The 24665-nt window shown below is 32.1% G+C and overlaps 3 protein-coding genes across 6 annotated transcripts; 2 read left to right on the plus strand and 1 right to left on the minus strand.

Moving 5' to 3' along the window:
• Positions 1–377: 377 nt before the first annotated feature.
• Positions 378–11510, minus strand: LOC114333207 (uncharacterized). Of its 3 annotated transcripts, none has more exons than XM_050658009.1 (2): positions 11043–11510; positions 378–1876 (listed from the first exon to the last, which is right to left on the minus strand). In XM_050658009.1, the coding sequence occupies exon 2, from the start codon at positions 1832–1834 to the stop codon at positions 1418–1420; it is 417 nt and encodes a 138-aa protein (XP_050513966.1). In that variant the 5' UTR covers positions 1835–1876; positions 11043–11510; the 3' UTR covers positions 378–1417. The 3 variants fall into 3 exon arrangements, with proteins under 3 accessions (XP_050513966.1, XP_050513963.1, XP_028138864.1); XM_050658006.1 differs by lacking the exon at positions 11043–11510 and adding an exon at positions 7314–7719; XM_028283063.2 differs by lacking the exon at positions 11043–11510 and adding an exon at positions 3293–3505.
• Positions 6841–21201, plus strand: LOC114333204 (gastrula zinc finger protein XlCGF57.1). 2 transcript variants are annotated; one of them, XM_028283057.2, is made up of 4 exons: positions 6841–7056; positions 7122–7169; positions 7237–7284; positions 16890–21201. In XM_028283057.2, the coding sequence occupies exons 1-4, from the start codon at positions 6933–6935 to the stop codon at positions 18530–18532; spliced, it is 1863 nt and encodes a 620-aa protein (XP_028138858.1). In that variant the 5' UTR covers positions 6841–6932; the 3' UTR covers positions 18533–21201. The 2 variants fall into 2 exon arrangements, with proteins under 2 accessions (XP_028138858.1, XP_028138861.1); XM_028283060.2 differs by lacking the exon at positions 16890–21201 and adding an exon at positions 11694–12714 and having other exon boundaries at positions 6851–7056.
• A 1892-nt stretch (positions 21202–23093) lies between these two features.
• Positions 23094–24238, plus strand: LOC114333206 (deoxyribonuclease TATDN1). Its single transcript, XM_028283061.2, has one exon. The coding sequence runs from the start codon at positions 23290–23292 to the stop codon at positions 24205–24207; it is 918 nt and encodes a 305-aa protein (XP_028138862.1). The 5' UTR covers positions 23094–23289; the 3' UTR covers positions 24208–24238.
• Positions 24239–24665: the final 427 nt, after the last annotated feature.

The raw sequence follows: 24665 nt of genomic DNA on the forward strand, positions 1-24665 counted from the left end.
TTAGCAGTCATTTTCAGTATTTGCGGTATTTGACAGGGTTCACTTCTTCCTTTTACCATACAGTTAGGATTCCACTTTTCGTCTAAAGTGCTAGACGATATTTCGGTCGAGAGACAATTAGACTCTAAAATAATTATTTGAACGGGTAGCTTCTGCACAGCTTCTATATTCTTTTCGGTATCGAAAGATCTAGCATTCAGCCTTATATATAATAACCTAGATTTAAAAATTTTCTGTAATCTTCAATTGAAGCATTGACGATATTTATAGATCCCTTTGAACATGAATCTTTTTGTATATATATCGTACATATCTCGAAGTGCAGATTTATCCTCACAACTCAACAATAAGGGCAAGTTTACTTTTTGAAGTTATACTCCTTTACCGGCGATAGAGGGTGAATTTTTATATGGTAAAACCTAGCGACCGGGCGCATGCGCATTATAACTTTGTTCTGATTGGATGTTCAAATGACATGTCAAAAATTATTCAATATGGCGGCTGTGGCACAGCTGTAGTTAGATTATTTATGGTTGTTGCGTTTTAAAATTTGTGTGAAAAGAAACAACAAACAAAAGTTAGTTAATAGTTATACTGCCTTTTTAAATAGTTTTCATATACCTATATTTTTGGACTTTTGGTCTATTTTGGACAAGGAAAACTCATTCTAATTTGGTAAGTAGTTTTTATTATAAACATATTGTAATTATACATTTGGATTAGGTTGAAATACGTACATTTATTTTCTCAAGAATGCGGATTTTAGAGAGAAATCCCAAATTAGGTTCGATTTTTATTTTTAAATTATGATTTTTTGGCGTAGATTTATTTATCTAGTAGGTATGTAATGCTTTGATTTACATACTTAATTTGATTACCAACAAAAGTTCTACCAATCTTCATCTAATATATTGTTTTCTTACTGTTTTGTTATATTTTTATATTTTCTTCCACAAAATTTAAACTACATAATTTAATTTTCAAAACAACTGTCAAACAGTAAAACGTTTAGTTACCGTATTTTTCCACATTATAAATAATGTGGGATTGGACGAGTGGGTCTACGCTTCGATTACGAATCAAAGCGTCACGAAATTCACGGGTTCAATTCCCGATGCAAGTTTTATTTTTTTATTTTTGTATGCATGTTATGATTGTAAGTATATTTGTTATATAATTTTTTTTTTCAGAAAATGCGTATTTAAAATTTTTGCCAACAATTATTATCGTTCAGAAATAATTTTTTCTTTGTGGCATTTTTCAATGTGTTTGTGTGCGTTTTATTCTTCTATTTTTTTAAATTTTTGGTATTGTCTTAAAAATCACATAATATGTAGTAGAAGTATAACTTCTTACGTGCGTACAAAGTACACACATATTCTTTTTTTAGCTAAAGACATTAGGCATTCTAATGCTTTTATTTGATCTTCTTTTGAATTATGGTAAGAATCATAATAGTCGTTATAATGCTATTCATAGCAGAAGACACAGCTATAACTTTTGTTTTGTTTTCGGTTTTAATATTTTCAAGTGCTTTTAAATAGTCTTCTGGTTTTACAATATCAGTATCAAACTCTCCACTATAACACCGATCACAGCCCACAGAACAAAATAGTCCTCCATCGCGCTTGGTTTCGTTTAGTCCACTCTTGCTGCTGTCTAAGTTTCTGCCAAATAAAATAATTTTAGCAACACCAGATGTCCAACTTCTTTCTAGAACTTCTTTTATATCTGTTTTATGGAATTTTTTACTGGATGCGAATGTTCGTAAATTCCTGAAAAATTTTTTATCTGCAAAATTGGCTCTCGTATCAATTATTCTGGTGCCAGACATTTTTAACTGTGGACATCAAACTTTGGAACAAACAATTGTAATCTAAAAATAAAAGGAATGCATACATTTAATAAATAAACAATACAACTAATAGTCTAAGATCGCCTTACAAAATCAATACGTTAATTAAATTCACATTTCTGTATAAATTTAAGAATATGAGAATACATTGATAACAGGTTTGCTTGTGAAAAGGGCCGCAAATTAGGGTTGCCAGCTGTTAAAAACGCGAGGTACCAAAGATAAAGTGAAAGAGACCGACCTAGCACACAACGCCACTGGTTTAACAAATTCACATAATTTCAGAATTCAAATTTAAAATTTTACCAGAAAAATAATTTTGCCGAAAATTCAAAGTATACCACTAAATTTAGTTTGTCATCCTCTTTTCAAATGCAAAGTTCATTTTAAAAAAATTTAATATACAGGGTGTTGTTTTTGGGTCGGAACATTTTTCTAATATTTTTTAATCCGGACCTGTATTTTTTACAATTGTAAATCAATTAATTGATTGTACAACTTAAAAAATATTTGCGTGCCAAATATAAAATAAATATACAGTGTGGTTAAAAAGTTATGAACCAAATAAAAAAATGGCAAAATAGATAAAACACCCAGTATCTTTGTTATTAATGAAGTAAGACCCATTAAGTATGGTATTTTTGAGACCACCGAAGTGTCCTCTTTCTACAGTTAACGTATGTTACTTTTCCAATAAAACACCCTGTACAATAAATGGGAAAACGGACATGGCAATAAGTAATAAACTGAAGAAGGCTACTAACGTGTATCACTCTTTAAATAATATAATTTTCGGCAAATCAGAAATAGACAACAAAACCAAACTCAGAGTAAATAACAGCGTAGTAAATCCGATAATGACATATGGGGCGGAAAATGGATTGTGCAAAAGAAACATGAATCAATGATAAACGCGACCGAAATGAAATACATGAAAAGAATAGCTGGAGTTACGAAGTTTGAAAGATTCAGAAATGAAGATATAAGGAGAGAGCTGGAACAAAAACCAATAATGAGGAAGATCAAAAATAAACAATTGAGCTGGTCTGGCCACTACAACGAATGGAGCAAAAGAGACTAACAAAGAAAAAGAAGGTACATGAAGCCAAAATGTGAAACAAAAGAAAAAAGGGAACGCCGAGGAACACATGGCCGGATGGACCAGATCCAGGATATAGGTGAAAGGAGACACATGAGTATAAGAGATATGGAGAACCTGGCCACCAAAAGAAGCGCATGGAAGAAATGGATAAGAGGCGGGACCCGACATCCGACGCCCTGAAGGGCACTAAGGATTATGAGAAAGAAGAAACCTTGATAAGTTTTTTGGAGTCCTTATAATAGCTCTTTAGTCTTAAATTATAACTCTGATTATGATTTCTTACCAAAAATTTAAATATTAATTTATATTATTTATTACATGGATACCTAACTTACCGAAATTTATGTAACGTAAAAACTAACAAAAATTAATTAATTTCACAACGACTACGTAACAAAACTTTTTGTTATATTTCTCTTTAAAGCACTCACAAAGTAGTTTTGTTAGTTCAAAATTTATAGAAATACAAAATTATTTAACCAAGGGATACAGGCCCCAGTATCTGGTATCACCAACTATATACATAATTTTGTTGATATTGGTAATTTATAAATTTGATATTCGTCTATTTTTAAGTAGATTGTTATTGTGATAACGTATCACTAATAAGTGATAATAATTTTACAAATAATCTTTTCAAAAATTTTTTTTGAGATTAAAAAGCATTTGCCATCATTATTGTGTAATAAAAGCCATAATAATCCTTATAGCCAGGGAGTTAGTGTCAAATTTGACCGGAGCATTTTAGCATGGCTGGTTTCTTTTTATTTAGGTAGGTGTTCCAAAGCTTATTAACAAATGATGTGTCAGCTGGGCCAAAACCGGGGATTTTACTCAAGAAAAGGTGAAACATGAAAGTTAATGGACAAACGCTACAACTTAAATGTCAACTATTTATATACCTTACTCAGAACAGTCAACAGCCTTGCTTATTTGGCACCTACCTTTCACTCAGGAGATCGGGGTTCAAATCCTGGCGCGGAAAATTCTTTTTGTTTTTTAAATTGAAATTTTATTTTGAAAAATATTTATTTTTATAATACCACGTTTTTATTATTTATACGAGACAATATAAAAAATCTGTATGTCTTTTATAGAATTATGCATAGAACTTATGAAATAGCATATATACATTTGATAATAAATATTATGATTGACCTTAATAAGCAAAATTGTTGTACATGAACCCCTGAAGCTTCCTGAGTTAGTACGACCAATCTAAGTGAAAAAGGGGGTTGGCCTCCCCACCCCCCTCCCGACATTTTTTTATCTTTTTAGACAAACTGTTTTTTGTATAATTTTATTTGATGTAAAACCAAAAGATACATACAACCCTAATTTTTCACTTTTCTATCACCAACCCCCATTTTTTAATAGCAGTCTAATTATTTCCCTGTTCTCTATATAAAAATGAATTTTTGTCTGTATGTCCCTACAGAATCGTAAACTATGCATTTAATCATATGATGACCTCAAGCAAAGTTTTTGTACTTACATGAACCCAGGAAGGAGTTAATACTTAATAATATATACTTAATATACTTAATAATTAATAGAGTTAAAAGAGTTACCTAATACTTTTTTATTATTAACTAGCTGACCTGGCAAACTTCGTACCGCCTTAAAACTAAATAATGTTTGAATGTTTAATACCTAAAATTACCAGAAAGCCAAAAAATACTAAAAAATATTGCGTACCTATACTTTTTTCTACCAAATGCATAGTTTACGATTCTATAAGAGACATAGGTACAGACAAACATTCATTTTTATATATTATAGAGAATAGGGAAATATTTAGATTGCTATTAAAACATGGGGGTTGGTGATAGAAAAGTGAAAATTTAGGGTTGTATCTTTCGGTTCTACAACATATAAAATTAGGAAAAAACAGTTTGTCCAAAGAAATAACAAATAATATCTACCTTTTCACTTAGATTGTTGGTCTTACCAACTAAGGAACCTTCAGAGGTTCATGTAGGTACAACAAATTTGCTTATTAAGATCAATCATAATATTATGACCAAAAATGCATAGTTTGCGATTCTATAAAAGACATACAGATTTTTTTATATTGTCTCGTATAAATAATAAAAACGTATAAAATAATAAAAACGTATAAATAATAATAAAAAAAGAATTTTCCGCGCCAGGATTTGAACCCCGATCTCCTGAGTGAAAGGTAGGTGCCAAGTAAGCAAGGGTGTTAACTGTTCTGAGTAACGTATATAAATATTTGACATTTAAGTTGTAGCGTTTGTCCATCAACTTTCATGTTTCACCTTTTCTTGGGTAAAATCCCCGGTTTTGGCCCAGCTGACACATCATTTGTTAATAAGCTTTGGAACACCTACCTAAATAAAGAGAAACCAGCCATGCTAAAATACTCCGGTCAAATTTGACACTACCTCCCTGGCTATTAGGTTTCATTACTTTTATTAGTAAATTTTTGTTTTGGTTTTTTGTTTTTGACTGATGAATTCTGACTATCGCCTCTCAAAATTTGGCGTCCTAGACAGTCACCCGTCTTGACCGTCCATTTATTATAGGTAGGTACTTAACTCTTGAGCGAAATTCATATTTTTTACATACCTCGTATAAAATTGATAAAAGTTGATGTCTGATGGTTGTGTCTCAGAGTTTATATAGTTTTAGATCATGCAAAGCTTTTTATGAAGAATAACTTTTTTTCGTAAAATTGATAATAAAAAACTTTCCCACATGGTTCAAAGTTACGCAGACATAGGTACTGTGGATATAAGTGCTCAAACAATTTTTTAACTTTTAAGTTGTAATGTCAGATTTGGATTCAGCATACCTAATCAAAAAGAAAATAGAAATATTTTTAATTAAACTAAAATGATGAATTCGCCCACATTTTTAAAATTATTTATACAAAACAGTTTTTATTGTTTAAACAATTAATAAACCATTAGCGACTAAAGATCTGTGTGTAGAATTTTTTACTAAAAAACATATACATATAAACTATCAAAAAACATTTTAGAAAAATATAAGCTTGTTTGACTTTTTCCGAAACAATGCAAGTTTTCGGTCTACTGAATCCCCTATTTTGGGGTTTCGGTATTTAACTGTCGCGCGTCGGCGTCGATCATGAGGTTTGTTCCAACACGACCGAAAACCGTCACGAAACGGTAACGCTCCTGCGCAGTAAACAAAATCCGTTCCAACAAAAATATGATCGTCATCGGATCGTCCTTCCCACTGTTCCAACAAGAATTGTGATCTTTTAGTGACGGTTTCGTGATGATCATTTCAGTAATCGGGAAATAGGGTTTTTCATTGATTGTCATTGTTTAGAGCTTTTGTCATGTGTCACATAATATTAATATATCTACGGCATACGTCTTTAGCTTTTATCATTGGATATACCAACAACAATATACACATTGATAGATAAATCAGTTATCAGTCAGGTAACCGTTCCAACATCGGTTTCCAAATTACCGTCATGGGACGATAACTGGGCGATACAATTACGAACATGCGCACAACAAACGGTACAAGTAGTTTCGTGACGGTTTCTGGACCGTCCAAAAGTTTATGTTGGAACATACCTATAGTATTTTTACTACAAAAACGTTATTACGTAGGTCAAAATTTTTGACGTAAGAGAACTGTCAAAACATTAGAATGTGACTTTTGATTATTGACATGTTTATAATAAACATGGCAATAATGAAAAGTCACATTCTAATGTTTTGACAGTTCTCTTACGTCAAAAATTTTGACCTACGTAATAACGTTTTTGTAGTAAAAATACTATATTTTAAACACAAACCAAGGTCCTCTATTCATTGTTGCCAAAGAGTCTAATGGGCTGTTGATCCTGTGAATCGCGGCCATGTTGTATGTAGGATGTATGTCATATGTCATGTGCCAGCTGTGGTGTAAAATGAAAATAATGTAAATCAATAAATTTGTTTTGTATAAAATAAAAGTTCATAATAAATTATGGAAGTTAAAATTGAAGTTAAAGATGAGTTTGGAGAATATGATCAAAAAAATGTGGAGAATCAGCTATACACAGACATAAATGCTGGAGAATTGAAGAATGAACCTGACTATGTTGAGACAAGTAAGTTCTGAAAAATTTTGTGTATTTACCACTTAGCTAATAATTATTATTTTATTTTAACACAGAAATAAATCTTGGAGAAATAAAGGATGAACCCGACTATGTTGAGACAAGTAAGTTCTAAAAAATGTTGTGTATTTACCATTTAGCTAATTAATTTTTTAATTTATTTCGACACAGAAGTAAATCTTGGAGAAGTGAAAGATGAACCCGACTATGTTGAGACAAGTAAGTTCTAAAAAATGTTGTGTACTTACCACGTAGCTATGCTTTGTTTAAAACTGGAGGAGTAAACTAAAAAGACAGATTTACACCCAAGAAAGTCACTAGAAAAATCACCAAATACATCCTCTTTTTTGGTTGGTCATATTGGCCTTAGACAGTAATCCATAAATATTATATTATGCTAAAAAGTTCTAAAAACAACTGATTTTTATATAAAAGCAGACTAACAATCTAAAAATTAAACGAATAACACAGAAAACACAGAAATTTGTCGATAAACCAATTTCGCTCAGCCGAGATTCATTTTGACAGATTCTAAGTGGAAACATACAACACAAATATTCCTACCTCACACTATTAACTGCTCAAATCAACTTAAGGGGAAGTCTACTGTGACAAGGGAAAAACCAGGCTGATTTTCCGGATTTTTTTTTTTCTAACAAAATATGACTCATACATTAAATAGGGCTTTTCATCGATTGTCATTTGTTTCGAGCTTCTGTCATATGTTGTATAATCTGTGTATAATATTAATATACACGGATTATACGACATCTGACAAAAGCTCGAAACAAATGACTGTGAATGAAAAGCCCTATTAAATTAAACCGTCATCTTTATTATATATTCAGTATTTGTAAAAAAAATTTCAAATCGAAATATTCAAAATTGCCGTCATGGCACTCCTTCAGGAGCAGGTCCGTTTTTTTTAGGTGTCCAAACGGTGTACATGAAATCTCACGTCTGGGTGATCTGAAACAAAAAACAAAATATGGTTATCACCTACATAGTATTGACTCTCGGCTGACGGAGAATTTTTTTGATATTGTTTTTTGTTTAATTGTTATAAACAATAATAACATCAAATTTGGGCAAAAACATAGAAAATAATTTCAAGAATTTTTTTTTCTGCGGCAAAATTTTTTATCAACAAAATCCACTATCAGACGAGAGTCAATACTATGTAGATGATAACCATATTTTGTTTTTTGTTTCAGATCACCCAGACGTGAGATTTCATGTACACCGTTTGGGCACCTTAAAAAAACGGACCGCGCTTGAAGGAGTGCCACGACGGCAATTTTAAATATTTCAACTTGAAATTTTTTTTACAAATACTGAATATATAATAAAGATGACAGTTTAATTTAATATACGAGTCATATTTTGTTAGAAAAAAAAAATCCGGAAAATCGGCCTGTTTTTTCCCTTGTCACAGTAGACTTCCCCCTTAATCTTTCATTAAAAAAAACAGTAATTATTGGAAATAGTGGGAGGGTATACTAAACTTATAAAATTTTGTGGAATTTATTTCTTCAAAATATTTTTATTTTGTACAATAAATAATTTTCTCATTTATTATCAATGCATTATAATGGTGTAAATAAATAATTTTTGTATGGTAAAGTTTATGTTATTTATGCCTGTGTACAATCCAACAAGTGATAGCTGGCGGGTGACCTTGCGTGAAAAAATACACAATATGAGAAGATCACCTGCCAGTTCTCGCTTGTCAGATTGTAATATTTGCTATTATGTTTGGTTGTGTAGTAGGTAATTTCCAGTCACCACCTAACTTCGTCATAGATTATTCTGGAATAATGTCTCAATTTAATGTTACTACACTGAAGAACCGCAGGTTGAGAGCTGATATGTTGTTTCTATTTAAAATTCTAAACAATGCTATGAATTCTCCCTCGTTATTGGATAATGTGTACTTAAACACAATACATAGAACTCGACACACTGCACTCTTTTATATTCCTTTTCATAGGACTGAGTATGCTTGTCATTTTCCCTTGTCGAGAATGCTCAGCTTATGAAATGACATGCTACTTGATCCTTTCTGTCCAAGCATTAATGTCTTCAAAAGGCAGCTTCACAGTTTATTGATTTAAATATGTGATATTTTTCATCTTCTGCGATTGAATTTACTGTCTTATTTTACAAATTTTGTTGTTTAATTGTCTTTTATTCGTTGATTTTTGATGTTTTTTGTACATGATTTTTACTTTAACTATTTTTTTTTTGTACTCGTTTGTAAATGGTTCTACCGTTGAAATAAATAAATAAATAAAAAAACTTCCTAAAAAAAATAAATAACCACTAGACATTTGTGTCTCAACTATATAACTTAATTAACCTATGAAATGCCAGTAGTGGCAAAATTTCATAAATGTCATTAGTTTCAAAATTTGATAACAGTGGAGTAAACTTGCCTGAGGTTGGACGTTGGACCAATTACGAACAAACATTACGGTGCAGTAAATTTGAATTACTCCTCCTGGTTTAAAAATAGAGTATAATAATAATTTGTTGTTGTGGTATTAGAACATCCACATTAGTTAGTTGGTTCAGTTTCCCATGGGCCTCTCCAGAGTCACCAGCACTCTAGAAGCCCTCCTAGAAGAACAAAAAAAATACACTTTCTTCAAATAAACTTTTTTATCCGATGCCTAGATTTTGTGTCATTTTGGAACTACTAAAATTTTTTATTTCATTAGTAGTTCCAAAATGACACAAAATCTAGGCATCGGATAAAAAAGTTTATGTGAAGAAAGTGTATTTTTTTGTTCTTCTTAATGGCGGTACAGGCTCGTTTTTTTAATATTGTATTTAATTACAGAGTAATTTTCACATATTAATATATTTTTCAAATTGGGCTCTATACTGCCATTCTTTATTATATTACAAATACGTGTGCCAAATATCACGAAAAAATATTCAAAATTACAGCCGCAATCTTGGAACGCGTTTTCGCTACCTGTTGATCGCTACTGTTTCCTCTTAACACATTCACGGTCATGACTGCATATTAGTGCATATGAAGTCATTTACTCCATAAGAATACGTGTATACAATGACAGCGTGTCTGTGAATGTGTTAAACATACAACAAGCTAAAAAGGGGTAGCTCCCTAGGTTGGCTGTATACCATATAATTAAAACATGAATTAAAAACCACTTCTATGTAAAAGGTATATTTACTAACAATTTTAAAAAATCCCAATGGATTGAATAATCCATTGGAATTCCAATTCAGAACATTTTCGGACCTATCAGTCCATCATCAGTGAATTCAAATACTTGCTAAATAGCCCCAGAACCAAACAATGCTTTTAATTATAATTCAATCTACATTATGTTGATGTAATATTGAAAAGGCTAAACGCTGATGTTAATAGATAGGTGTAACCTCCGGGAACATGGTGAAACTCTAATCGAGAAACTTAATCAACCATCTTAGGCCAACGTTGACTACCAAGACTTGCTAGTTGGTTCTGAATTGGACACCGTTGGAAAAACGTTCTGAATTGGACATATTTTATTCAATCCATTGGGATTTTTTAAAATTTTTAGTAAATATACCTTTTACATAGAAGTGGTTTTTACTTCATCTTAGAGTTTTTTATATAACAAGCCTTTCAATTTCCTAAAAGCACTTTTTTGGGGAATGACACCCACAGCCCATCGTGGTAGTACCATATATCTCATCTTTCTTCTAAAGGTAGTTTATCAAATATGTCAATTGGTTATGTGTATAAATAACTAATATAGTTACACACACTATAGTTTGTGACCGCTAGCCCTAATAACACTAGTAAAAATTATTTTTTGTATTATATAATAAAGAACATGTGTGTTCAGGTTGGATTAACTGTATGTGTTTCTTGTCTAAGATTCCCAAACAATTGGAAAACTTTTGAGTTATTTTCAAATATTGTGGATATTTCTTACCACTTTTCTATAGTTCACTCATACCTATGGTTCTCAATTTTCTCCAAATAGTATCACATTAAATAATAGGGTATTATCGTGGCTGCAGTAGATTTGCCAATTCTATAATCGTAGTTTAATGTGCTAAGTGAACATCCAGTGGCCAATTATCTGAAAAAAAACAGTAAGAAAAAAACAGTATTATCTAAACTAATTATTGCTATCTAAACCTTAGAGTGTAGGCGCAAAATCTTGGTCCAATGCTATTTAAATGCATTTATTTTTTTCGAATCCTGAGAAAACTAATTAGTATTTTTGAAAAATTTAAATTCAGAATGAAAGATTACATTATTACCGAGGGCCTAAAGTCCCTGAAAACTTCTATAATGTTTATTTTAATAAGTTACAGGGGTGAAAAAAAAGAGAAAATTTAGTGTGATTTTTAATTTAAAATATTTCACTCAATAGAAAGTTTTTGTTTATTTTAAGGTACTTTCGGCCCTCGGTAATAATGTAATCTTTTATTCTGCATTTAAATTTTTCAAAAATATTTATTAGTTTTCTCAGGATTCGAAAAAAAATGAATAGATTTAAATAGCATTGGACCAATATTTTGCAGCTATCCCCTTAATAGAAATATTGGAAAATAGCCCAAGAGGGTAATCAACTAATACTAAATTTTGTATCTTTTTTCAGCATCATCCCTGCAAAAGAAAAGAACACGTTCACAAGATAATTATGTCAAAGAGATAAAGAAAATGAAGACTGTTAAGCCTGGATCAGAAGCCTTTGCCTTTAGTCCAAAATCTACTCCAAGAAAAAAACAAAAAATAAGTTCTGATGTAGTAAGATTTGCAAGGATAATGCAAATTTTAAATCATAAAAATGATTCAAACCCAAAAGAAGATGAAGATGGGGACAAGCTGTTTTGTTTGTCACTGGTTAAAGAGATTAAAAAAGTACCGGAACATAAACGACTTCGAACTAAAATTGAAATGTTAAAAGTAATCATGCAAAACCAAAATTTCCCTCAAGTACCACAACATCAACCAAATAATTTAGCATATTATGGTTAAAATACAGCAAGAGAACATCAGAAGCACACACTCCATCGCCAGTACCAACCATTTCCATCAATGAACTGGAGTTATGAGTTAATCTGCAAATAACAAAATACTTTTTTTTATATTCAAGTGTGGATTTATTATTTTTGATTTATTATTATTATTTTAAACGATAAGAATATGTACAGTAGAACGTCGATAATCCGGACGTCAACAATCCGGACCGTCAATAATCCGGATTTGTATCTAGCAAAAATATCTGATTCTTTTAAAATAAATTAAGAACTTCGTTGCGAAAAACGAACCTCTACCGCAGTTCAAAAATATTTTACACATTTTTTTTAAATGCCCAAATAGTGTCTGATGTTTTTACTGTACACATGGTGCTATTATAAATTAATTACAATACAGTGTTTAAACATAAAAAAATTTTTTTGATTAATTTCACCTCTAGACACTTTACTGTATAAGAGAAAACATAAAATTTTAAAACGTTTGTTGTACTTTAATGTGTATACTTTTTTTTGAGGTAATTTCGTCAATCCGGATAATTTGATAATCCGGATGGGGTTCGGTCCCAATTAATCCGGATTATTGACGTTCTACTGTACATCTAATTTACAAGATTAAATCAGTATTTTTCTTTAACCTAATTTTCCTAAAATTGTTTGTACTTAATCTAGATGTCACCTGTCACCCTATCCTAACTTCTTTTTGACGTGAAATGCCCACTTCTTTGCTGTGGCTACACTGTACCACACTGACTCTGCTTTTCACTAACTGCTCACATCCTTGTTGTGGCTACAATGCACAACAGTAACTAAGCCTTGCACAACTTTTCACATTACACAAGCTCAAACCAGTTTAGTCCTCTTGAGCCTTGGCATCTGGGGTTGGTTGGCAAGAAGCTGAAGTACTTCATTGTTGGGATGTTTATTGCCTCTCTTCATGTCTTCTGGCGACTTTACATAAACTATATTTATCTATGATATCAAAATATTTTCTACCATTTATAGAGTAGGTATTTATAGCAAATTTATAATAATTTATTGATACCTATATATTAGCATAAAATTAATATATAGTAAAAGTTAAATAATCCCTTGTTTTTGTAAATCACGTACAGTCGAAAAAATGAAAGAATATCCATGAACGATCACATCAATCACATATTATTCAGATTATTAATAATCTCTCTCTCTCTCGTTTGTTATTTATGGAAAAAAACAGCAAATACAAAATATGTGATTGATGTGATCGTTCATGGGTATTCTTTCATTTTTCCGACTGTATAAAGCATACACATAAGATTGTCTTCCAAATCGTGAGAAAGTACAGTACAACCTCGTTTAACCGGACTAACTGGAACCGGAAGCGATCCGGTAACTCGACAATCCGGAAATATAATAAAGTTAATAAAACTACATGTGAAATGATAACTTAATATATTTACACCCCATATGATTAACGCGAGCATTAGTTTTTATTTACAAAAAAGTCATTGATCTTCCTTTGTTTTAATTTTGTGTGACGTTTCAATGCGGCACGATCACGTAAACCTTTCACCATCATTAGTTCAGCTGGCATGGTGTCTTGCTGTTGCTCCAAATACGCCATGGTGTTGATCATTGATTGATCCGGATTAACGAGGTTGTACTGTACCACGTGACCTATAATCATAATTAACACTCCCAGTGGATATGTCAGAAATATATATTTACAGTCGTCTTTCATTTTTTTACAAATTTTTCATCCATTTTTGTATATGTACTGTCTGTCCAAAGTCAGTTGAAAATTGAAATTTTACGAGGAGGTTCAAATATATATTTGACAGATCTTTTTTACTACATGAAGGGCTGAACGCAACATAACAAAGCTATGCAAGATATCCTCGTCTTATCGTTGCACGGATTGATATGTACCAAAGTGACCAAAATGTAAAGACAAGTTAACCTATATTCATAAAATTAACTATTCTAGCAAAACTAAATTTCCTACGCCTATATGAGTGTCTCAGATATCATCGATGGGTTCGAGACTTCCATTTTCAATTGAGTTTGGATAGATAGTCTAGTCGCAACATAAGGGGTCCCGTGGGAAATTCTAGCTCGCCGTGATTTGATGGTAGTATTATAGGTTTTTTGGGTCGCTGAATCCAATAAAAGTAATCTGGAAGCCCAAATATGGTCAGTTTAATTGTTATTAACAAATTATGGTAAAATTGGGTATTTTTTAGGTATTATTAGAAGCCCTGTAAAGAAATTGATAGTGATAAGGTCTTCTCTGGTGTATTTTTGATCGCTGAATCGAATGCGACTAGTCGCGATTACTCAAAATATGTTCTTATTTTGTTAATGCGCTATCTACAGCAAGGTTGTAGTCTTTTTCATAGTATTTTTATACGCTAAATCGATTGCGACTAGTCGTGATAGCTTAAACCACGTTCCGACTTTTTTATTAATAAATTATTGCAAAAATAACGGTTTACTCACGGTTTTTGCTCTAGATTTTAAAAAAACCCCTTGGATTGACATGAAGTTTGGCATATACGTAGCTAACATGTCAAACAAAACATGTGATATTGTGCCGATGAGTTTCACCCGTTTTCGTGGGTGTATAAAGAAACCTTTAAAATAAGTCCGGAAGTGGATAAACTGATTAATTCTAAGCAACTTTTGTTCTATATAATTTTTTCACTAAGCCAATACTTTTTGAGTTATCTGCGAGTGAATATATGTTTATTTTTCAACAAAAAATCCACGTTTTTAGACGGGTTTTCGCAAATAACGCAAAAGTATTTTTCAAAAAAAATTTGTTAGCAAAAATATAGACTATAAAAAAGTGAAAAAAATGGTGTATGTGTAAGGTTCGTAGACCTAGTAGAAGCAGAGTTGTAGCTAATGAACAACAGGTTCATATTCGCCAAATTCCAAATCAAATATTTCAACATAAAATAACCAAAAAATGAAGCACTTTTTGAGGAAAACTCATTACAACTTTTTTAAAGCTTTTAAAAAAAACTTTATTCTTGTTTTTTGAAAAAGTGTAGTATCAAAAATAAGAAAGTTACGCTCAAAATAGAGTTGGTCCCTTTTTTTTTGGTAAAAGAAATCGGGAAAATCACCCCGTAATTAGCATAAATGAAATTAATCGTTACCGCTTCACAAGTTGCTTTACTTATGTTGTATTTATATGATCTGCAAGTTTCATCGGTTCGAAAGTGCTATGCGAATAAAACCACTACAAACGTGGTTTTTGTTGTTGAAAAATGAACACATTTACTCGCAAATAACTCCAAAAGTATTGACTTAATGAAAAACCTCTATAGAACAAAAGTTGCTTAGAATTAATCAGTTTATCCACTTCCGGACTTATTTTAAAGGTTTCTTTTTTCACCGAAAAGGGGTGAATCTCACCCCCAGGGTAAAAGCATACATCGGCACAATATCACTTGTTTTATTTGACATGTTAACTGCGAGTATGCCAAATTTCATGTCAATCCAAGTGGTTTTTTTTAATTCTGAGCAAAAACCGTGAGTAAGCTATAAACCGTTATTTTTGCAATAATGTATTAATAACAAAGTCGGAACGTGGTTTAAGCTATCACGACTAGTAGCAATCGATTTAGCGAATAAAAATACTATGAAAAAGACTATACAAACTAGCTGTAGATAGCGAACTATTTCGAGCTTTTCTGCGAATAAACAATTATTTTGTTATTAACAAAATAAGAATATATTTTTAGTAATCGCGACAAGTCGCATTCGAATCAGTGGCCAAAAATACACCAGAGAAGAACTCCTTAACACTATAAATTTCTTAATAGGGCTTCTAATAGTATCTGACAAATACCTAATTATACCATAATTTTTTAACAACAATCAACAATTAAACTGACCATATTTGGGCTTCCAGACCACTTCCATTGGATTCAGCGAACCCAAAAAACCTATAATACCACCATCAAATCACGGCGAGCTAAAATTTCCCACGGGACCCCTTATGTTGCGACTAGATTAAGACAGTAATGTGTATTATTCTCATATTTTATTTTACTAGGCTATTTTAATAAATCTTATGTTATAATTATTATATCGTAGTGACTTGGCAACAGTGTATTATCTTTAAGTCTGTTTTAGACTATAACATAAAACGATATAAGAAAATGGTTTACAAAATTTTATCACAATGTAAGACAGAAAACAAAATCTGTTAACAGAAAATGTTATACAAATTAGAAAATGTCCTATTTGATACCAATTATTAGTTCACAGGCATGCGTAGTTAGGTTATTTTCGTTATACTATCACATTGATCTTTTTAAGGTTACCTTTTCTTATAAGAAATGTTGCAATGGAAGCAGCAGATAATAGAGTTTTCTTATCCATCATATAATATTATCTTTGTAATATAAAATATCAAAGAAAAAACTAAATAGTCCAATGTTGAGAAAAATGAGGATAACGCATTATTAAAAGAAAAGGAAGAAGAACATTAAAGGTTAACAGTACATGAACCATCATAAAAATATAAAAAAGTACTTTTTTAGCATGTAATGCGCAGAATCACATAACGTATTCTAATACGAAAATGTAACAATGTAATACACAAAACTTCTTGTATTATATACAATCATTTCATGTAAATTTTTGTTATACCAATTTCTGTAAAAAAAGGTATGGTCTAAAACAGTCTTTAGATTTGTTTGCTATTTGATTATTGTTTCTTATTGAATCACTATTAGCAAATGCATTAGGGTCTAGCATTTTATTACATTTCAGATCGTTTATTTAAAAAACAAGTTTTTGATGTTTTGCGTTTATTTCAGGTTTTTCCCAAAATAAGAATGGGCTTGAAATTGTGATATTACCTGGACAACCAAATAATACCGAAAAAACGAGTCAAGAAGTAGTTAATGTTAGTGAAAGACCATACAAATGTGAAATCTGTCTTAAGCAGTTTACTGAAAAACGTACATTAAATACACATAAGAAAACTCACAGCGCACGAAGACCTTATAAATGTGAAATTTGTTTTAAGAGGTTCATTTACAAAGGAATTTTAAAAGAACATATGAAAATTCACTCAGGAAAAAGACCTTGCAAGTGTGAAATTTGTTTTAAGAAATTTGTCAACAAAAGTTCTTTAAATGTACATATGAAAACTCACAGTGGAGAAAGGCCTTATAAATGTGAAATGTGTCTTAAAGAGTTCGTTAATCAAAGTAATTTAAATAGCCATATAAAAGTTCATTCTGGAGAAAAACCATTTACATGTGAGATTTGCCAAAGGCAATTTAGTCAAAAAAGTGCTTTAAGTGATCATTTAAGAGTTCACACTGGAGAAAGGCCTTATCAATGTGAAATATGTCTTAAACAGTTTGCTCAAAGAAGTAATTTTAAAAGGCATTTGAAACATCACACTGGGCTAAGACTCTATAAATGTGAAATTTGTCTAGAAAAGTTTACTGAAAAAAGTGATAAAAATGAACATATGAAAGTTCACGCTGGAGAAGAATTTCACACATGTGAAATTTGTTTGAAACAGTTTTCCTACAAAAAGGCGTTAAATACACATATGAAAATGCACACTGAAGAAAAATCTTTTAAATGTGAGATGTGTCCTAAGAAGTTTTTTCAAAAAAGTGCTTTAAGTGACCATTTGCTAGTTCACACTGGAGAAAAGCCTCATAAATGTGATCTTTGTTCTATGCAATTTGCCCAAAAAGGTAATTTAAGAAGGCATATGAAACATCATACTGGAGAAAAACCGTATAAATGTGAAATTTGTCTTAACCAATTTTCTGAAAAATGTAGTTTAAATGACCATATGAGAACTCACACTGGAGAGAGACCTTACAAATGTGAAATTTGTTTGAAGACGTTTGCTTATAAAAGTTCTTTAAATGCACATATAAAAATGCACACTGGAGAGAGCCCTCATATATGTGAAATTTGCTTTAAGCCGTTTTCTAAAAGATTCTCTTTAATGGAACATATGAACGTGCACACGAAAGAAATAACTTATAAATGTGAAATTTGTCTTAAGCACTTTAGTAAAAAAAGTAGTTTAACTTCACATGTGAAGCTACACTCTGGAGAAAAACCTCACAAGTGTGAAATTTGTTTTAAGCAATTTGCCGTAAAAAGTAATTTAAAAGATCATATGACAGTTCACAGTAGAGAGAAACTTTACAAGTGTGAAATTTGTTTCAAGGAGTTTGCTTATAAAAGTTCTTTTAACGTGCATATGAAAAGGCACACTGGAGAAAGCCATTATAAATGTGAGATTTGTTTTAAACAGTTTCCCGTAAAAAGTAATTTAATTGATCATATGACAGTTCACACTACAGAAAAACTTTACAAGTGTGAAATTTGTTTTAAAGAGTTGGCTTATAAAAGTTCATTTAATGCACATATGAAAAGGCACATTGGAGAAGAATCTTACATACCCATGTGCAGTTTGCCTTAACCAGTTTTCAAAAAAAATACTTTAATTGAACCGTAGATGGTAAATTAGTTTGTAGAAATATAAAAGCTGTTTTCCTACCACCAAACGTTACCCCGCTGATACAACCAATGGATCAGCATGAGAAACTCTAAGGCGACTAATCAGTGATGAAGATAAATTACTGGTACTATTAGAAAAACAACAAAATAAATATAAAAGACACCATTTACCGGGTAGCAGAGGCTTGGGAATATGTGAATGAGAAAGTTATAAGAAACTGATGGAAAAAATTTTGGCCAAACCTTACAAAGAATGCCAGACCTAGAGGCAGTGCCGGATTAACCAATAGGCAAAGTAGGTAGTTGCCTAGGGGCCTCGGCCCCAAAGGGGCCTCGCATGGCTCAAAACGAAAAAATAATAATTAGAAATAAATAAAAACTATAAATCATATTATGTTAAAAAATTCAAATATCGCGCAATACCAGAAAACTGATGGTCGACGTATAAAACTACATTACAATGCATACTTTTGTTCTCATAGAAAGTCTATGCTGCGAGAATAAATGGCTAATGGTAGAAGGAACAGTACTACAGATGGAAATAAGAAAAAAGATTCGAGAGTGGAGCAGAAAAACACAAGAAAAAGCAGTAGAACGAAAATATCCTTAAGCAAGATCTAAAACAGAAGCAAAACTTATTTGAACTCAGTTTCACACGGAAATCCACAGCTAGTGAAGCTGCAACCAATGAAAATGCATGTAATGAAATAGAAATAACTGAAGGAAACATAGCTTACGTAACTGAAGAAGATAAAAAAACATGTAATGACAGTTCTATTCCAGTCTAAGAAGTTAAAGAACCAGAAACCGAACCTAAGTTAGAAATTGAAGTTAAAGATAAATTGGGTCCTAAATTTGGAAAACGACGTAGGATTACGGAATACAATAAATGAAGAAGTAAGACAATTTTGGATTGGGAGAGGTCTTCAGAATGTAAAAACCTTTATGGAAGTTTTTCAGCATCAATAAGAAATTTTGAAGGCATTACAAGATTTTTACACAATCTATGGTTTTTCGAAAACATATCAGTGGAATAAAAATTAAAAGAGAGTGGCTGACGTATTCTTCCTCAAATGGAGTATCGTATTTTGGGTTAATTCTACTAAGCGATCTCATTCGCCACGATCTAGTCCTTAAAAGAACAAGCAGCACAAGATGGACTGCAAGGGCAGATGCAACACGACTTATGTCTAAAGATTACAATGCTTTCAAATCTGCTCTTTATACTCTTGCAGAAGACACTAATTAGAAAGCTGAAACAGTTCATGAGGTTAAGTATTTGTTGAAAGAAATGCCAAAAAAGAAACATTCATAATGAATGAGTTTTTGGCAACAATTTTAGAACGCATCAACGCTGTCAGTAGTAAATCATTACAGAGAGAAGAGATTGAACTTCAAACTACAGTTCAGCTTCTAAATTCACTTTTGGAGTTCTTAAAATTCCAAAGAGAAAATTGTGCTTACTACGAGCAGAAGACCTGCTATCTACTATACTCTGAATATTCCGAAGCGAGTAAACGAAAGCGAGCAAGAAAACTACATTTCGATGATGCTAATTCCAATTAGGTTTTTTTACAGAGTGGACAAAAGTTAAAGGTTGAAACGTATAGGTATACTAATGTTCAATAATAGTACAGCTAATTACTGAGCTGAGTCGTCGGTTGGCAGTGTACGGGTCAGTGAACTCAGTATTTTTTTTTGTGAGTTTTGCCAAAATTGAGTGATAAATAAAGGAGCGTGCTTCATAACTACATAAAAACTATCCTGATGATATTGAATCTGAACTCTGAATCTGAAGATGAACTAGAGCAGTTCAAATATTTTATAGCCCAGCTTCAAGAAAACAATTTATTCCTGCTTCATAGTCATTTTGGGTTATTTCGCAACAGGCGAACGGACATTTTTAGAAATGAAAATGATGGACAACGAAGAAAGCCTAGGTTTCTTAAGCGGCCTCATAGCTTGGGTTGACTAGGGGCCTCAAGATTCTTAATCCGTGACTGCCTAGAGGCTGAAGCAACCAATTTGTTAAGGGACCTTGTGCAAAATATTCCTGGCCGTGAAGAGGCGAATAACAATGATGTAGAAGAATAGGTGCGAGCTGATGGTGATGGCCACGAGATATATGATAAACAGCAAATCATTGGGTGCGTTCGGACGATCACAGCGGCTGACTGTCAGCACAAAGCAGCTTAGTGGTTGTATCCAGCGCTAATAGGAAAAGCTTAGTAAACTTCTCAGCGGCTGATTTCCAGCGGTGTCGTGTGACAGCTAGAAGCGATAGCTGTCTCAGCTTTCAGCCGTTGTGGTCGTCCGAACGCACCCATTGAAATGGTTATAGAAGAACCTTCAAAACTCTCTGATGAAAGTGATGGAGAAGAAGGTGTTAACAGCGAACAGCGGGTAACCCACACAGAGGCTGCGTTTGATGTAGCGCTACGCTACGTAGAGCAACAACACGCCAGTGGATACCATGTTTTTGAGACACTGGCGTAACTTAGCTTCGAGGAAATGGAAGGAAATGTAGGAAAAGTAAAATGTGAAAAATGTACTACAATTAATTACCTACTTAAAATAATATTTTATTGTCATTTTTAGATACATTATATAAAGTAGTGGTTTTTAGAGTAACTGCATATTTTTATTTTCCCCAAATCGATTGCCAAATTCTGTTTCGGCGGACCTCATAACTGTGAAATTTGTAAACAATTTACTCAAAGAAGTAATTTTAAAAGGCATCTGAAACATCACACTGGGGAACGACTCTATAAATGTGAAATTTATCTAGAACAGTTTACTGAAAAATGTGATAAAAATGAACATATGAAAGTTCACACTATAGAAGAATTTCACACGTGTGAAATTTGTTTGAAATAGTTTTCCTACAAAACGGCGTTAAATACACATATGAAAATGCATACTGAAGAAAAATCTTTTAAATGTGAGATCTGTCTTAAAAAGTTTTTTCAAAAAAGTGCTTTAAGTGGCCATTTGCTAGTTCACACTGGAGAAAAGCCTCATAAATGTGATCTTTGTTCTACGCAATTTGCTCAAAAGGGCAATTTAAGGAGGCATATGAAACATCACACTGGGCAAAGACCTTATAAATGTGAAATTTGTCTTAACCGATTTTCTGAAAAATGTAGTTTAAATGACCATATGAGAATTCACATAGGAGAGAGAGTGAGGAGTTTCACAAGTGTGAAATTTGTTTGAAGTCGTTTGCTTATAATAATTCTTGAAATGCACATATAAAAATGCACACTGGAGACAGCCCTCATATATGTGAAATTTGCTTTAAGCCGTTTTCTAAAAGATTCTAGTCATAGTATGACAGTTCACAGTAGAGAGAAACTTAACAAGTGTGAAATTTGTTTTAAGGAGTTTGCTTATAAAAGTTCTTTTAATGTACATATGAAAAGGCACAGTGGAGATAGCCCTCATAAATGTAAAATATGTTTTAAGCAGTTTCCCGTAAAAAGCAATTTAATTGATCATATGACAGTCCACACTAGAGAAAAACTTTACAAGTGTGAAATTTGTTTTAAGGAATTTTGCTTATAAAAGTTCCTTTAATGCACATATGACAAGGCATATATTTCAAATGGTGCCTAAGCGGTTATTAGGATCAGACAACACACGGCTCAGTATAGCCGAAAAACTAAACTTTGAAAATTTTGGTTTTTTGACAATTGCTCAAAATTTCAACCTACGAATTACGCCAATAACTGAGCGTTTGTAGGACTCTAGACGCGTCTAACGGTGTATATGGGAAAATTCGAATTTTTAAGTTATAGGTTCATAAGTATGATTAAATCTATTTCTTACGAGGAAACGGTTTTTCAAGTTCAATAATTTCTGTAATACATTCAGTTATCATACTTGATCTTGGATGCATCAGATACTCGTTTCAAACTCATGTTTATTGATCAAAATCGGTTAAGCTGTTCAGAAGTAATCGAGCTCCAAAAGTATAATCCATTTAACCATTATGGCCGAAACGGTTTATGTAGTTGTAGTCGTTACGACGCTAAGATTGATCGTGCAATCCGAGTTCATTTGCCGGCCATAATTATTAGGATTGCTGTGGGATATGAACTTGGATTGCCTTATCACAAGTCTGGTGTCGTAACTATACTAGATCATTTGTTGAGGTCACCGGTCAGCTGTGGTTTACATTGTAAATAAAGTTTTTAAGAATTTCTCTTCAGTTTTTAAATAAAATTTAACTATTTGTTTTGCAACGTTAATAAATTTGTACTTAGGGCCGTTTGCACCGACTATATTAAGGCCCGCTTAAAGTAGATATTTTTGTTGCACCTTATGTCAAACTCGATTTAAACCTCACTTAATTTAAGTTTTCTTAAGCCGCCGAATTTGACGGCTTAAATTAAGTGAGGTTTAAATCGAGTTTGACACAAGGTGCAACGAAAATATTTACTTTAAGCGGGCCTTAATTTTAAGCTAGCCTTAATATAGTCGGTGCAAACGGCCCTTAATAGTGGGGTATCAGAAATAGATGTGCGGTTCTTTTTTTGATTTTCCCCCGTATAAAATACTAACTTCATATTTATATTCTTCTTTTTTTACAAATCGTACATCACGCCTACTCGCCAATATGGACAACAAACACAAACAATATAAAAGTAAGGTTAAACAAAGTTGAACTTGGGAAGAATTTTGAAATTGGAAGTCAATTTGTAAAATCAAATAACAAAAATGGCTAGTCTTAGAAAGTTTATTGATATAGGTGCAAATCTCACAGACTCTATGTATACAGGCATTTACAATGGTAATAATAAACATGAACCAGATTTGAAACATGTTTTAAATAGAAGTTGGAAAGCAGGTATACAAAAAATGATTATAACTGGTGGAAATTTGGATGAAAGTAAAAAAGCTTTAGAAGTAGCTGACAATGACGAAAGATTATTTGTTACTGTAGGTTGTCATCCAACCCGGTGTAAAGAGTTCGAAGAGAATGGTGGAGATGGACATTCCTACCTTGACAAACTTAAAGACATCATAGTTGAAGGTGGAGATAAAGTTGTAGCTGTGGGTGAATGTGGTCTTGATTATGACCGACTGCAGTTTTGTCCAAAAGATATTCAATTAAAATACTTCGAACTTCAACTTTCGTTAAGCGAAAAATTTAAGTTGCCCTTATTTTTGCACTGCAGGAATGCTGCTGATGATTTATATAATATTCTAGTCAGATACAGAGGCCTAACGGGAGTAGTGCATAGCTTTGATGGGTCAATTGAGGAAGCTAATAAATTTTTGGAATTAGGGTATTACATTGGATTGAATGGATGTTCTTTGAAAACCGCACAAAATTTAGAGACTGTTAAATCATTACCCAGTAGTAAAATTCTCCTAGAAACTGATTGTCCATGGTGTGAAGTTCGACCTTCTCATGCAGGTTATCAATTTATTTCTAAGGAAAGCTTAGATGTACCTTCTGTTAAGAAGGAGAAATGGAGTCCCGACCATATGGTTAAAAGCAGAAATGAACCATGTAATATAAGACAAGTACTAGATATTATAGCTAAGGTTAAGAATGAACATAGTGACGTTTTATGTGAACAAATTTATCAAAATAGTTTACAGGTATTTTTCTCAAATAGAAAAATTTGATAGGTACTTATGTAATAAAATGTTAACAGAACATTTTCAAGTTTTATTTGTTAACACACTGACTGCCACAATAGTAAAAAAAAGTTCCTTTCATCTGCAAATACACTCTGGGCCAAAATTAACCGGCCACCTTAAAAATGGGTCATTTTTGAGGTCTTATATCTCCTAAACCTGTTGTCCGATTTAAGTGAATTTTTAATACATTATTATTGGGACCGTGCAAGTTCGGCAAAGCGACCTCTATTTCTACGCTCTGTACTTTTATTCACACTTTTAATTATATTGGCCAATTATATTAGTCCTGGTTGCTGGATAATTGTCAAGACCATAGTCCAAAAAAATAATAAGAAGAAAAAATAAGATGCAGGTTATGTTTAGCAAACGTAAACAATTGTATGTAGTAAATAAAATCAGTTATTAAAATGCAGTACTGCAAGCAAAATACAATTAATTAAATT

This window comes from Diabrotica virgifera, chromosome 1, assembly GCF_917563875.1.
Source record: "Diabrotica virgifera virgifera chromosome 1, PGI_DIABVI_V3a".
Classification (NCBI taxonomy): Eukaryota; Metazoa; Arthropoda; class Insecta; order Coleoptera; family Chrysomelidae; genus Diabrotica; species Diabrotica virgifera.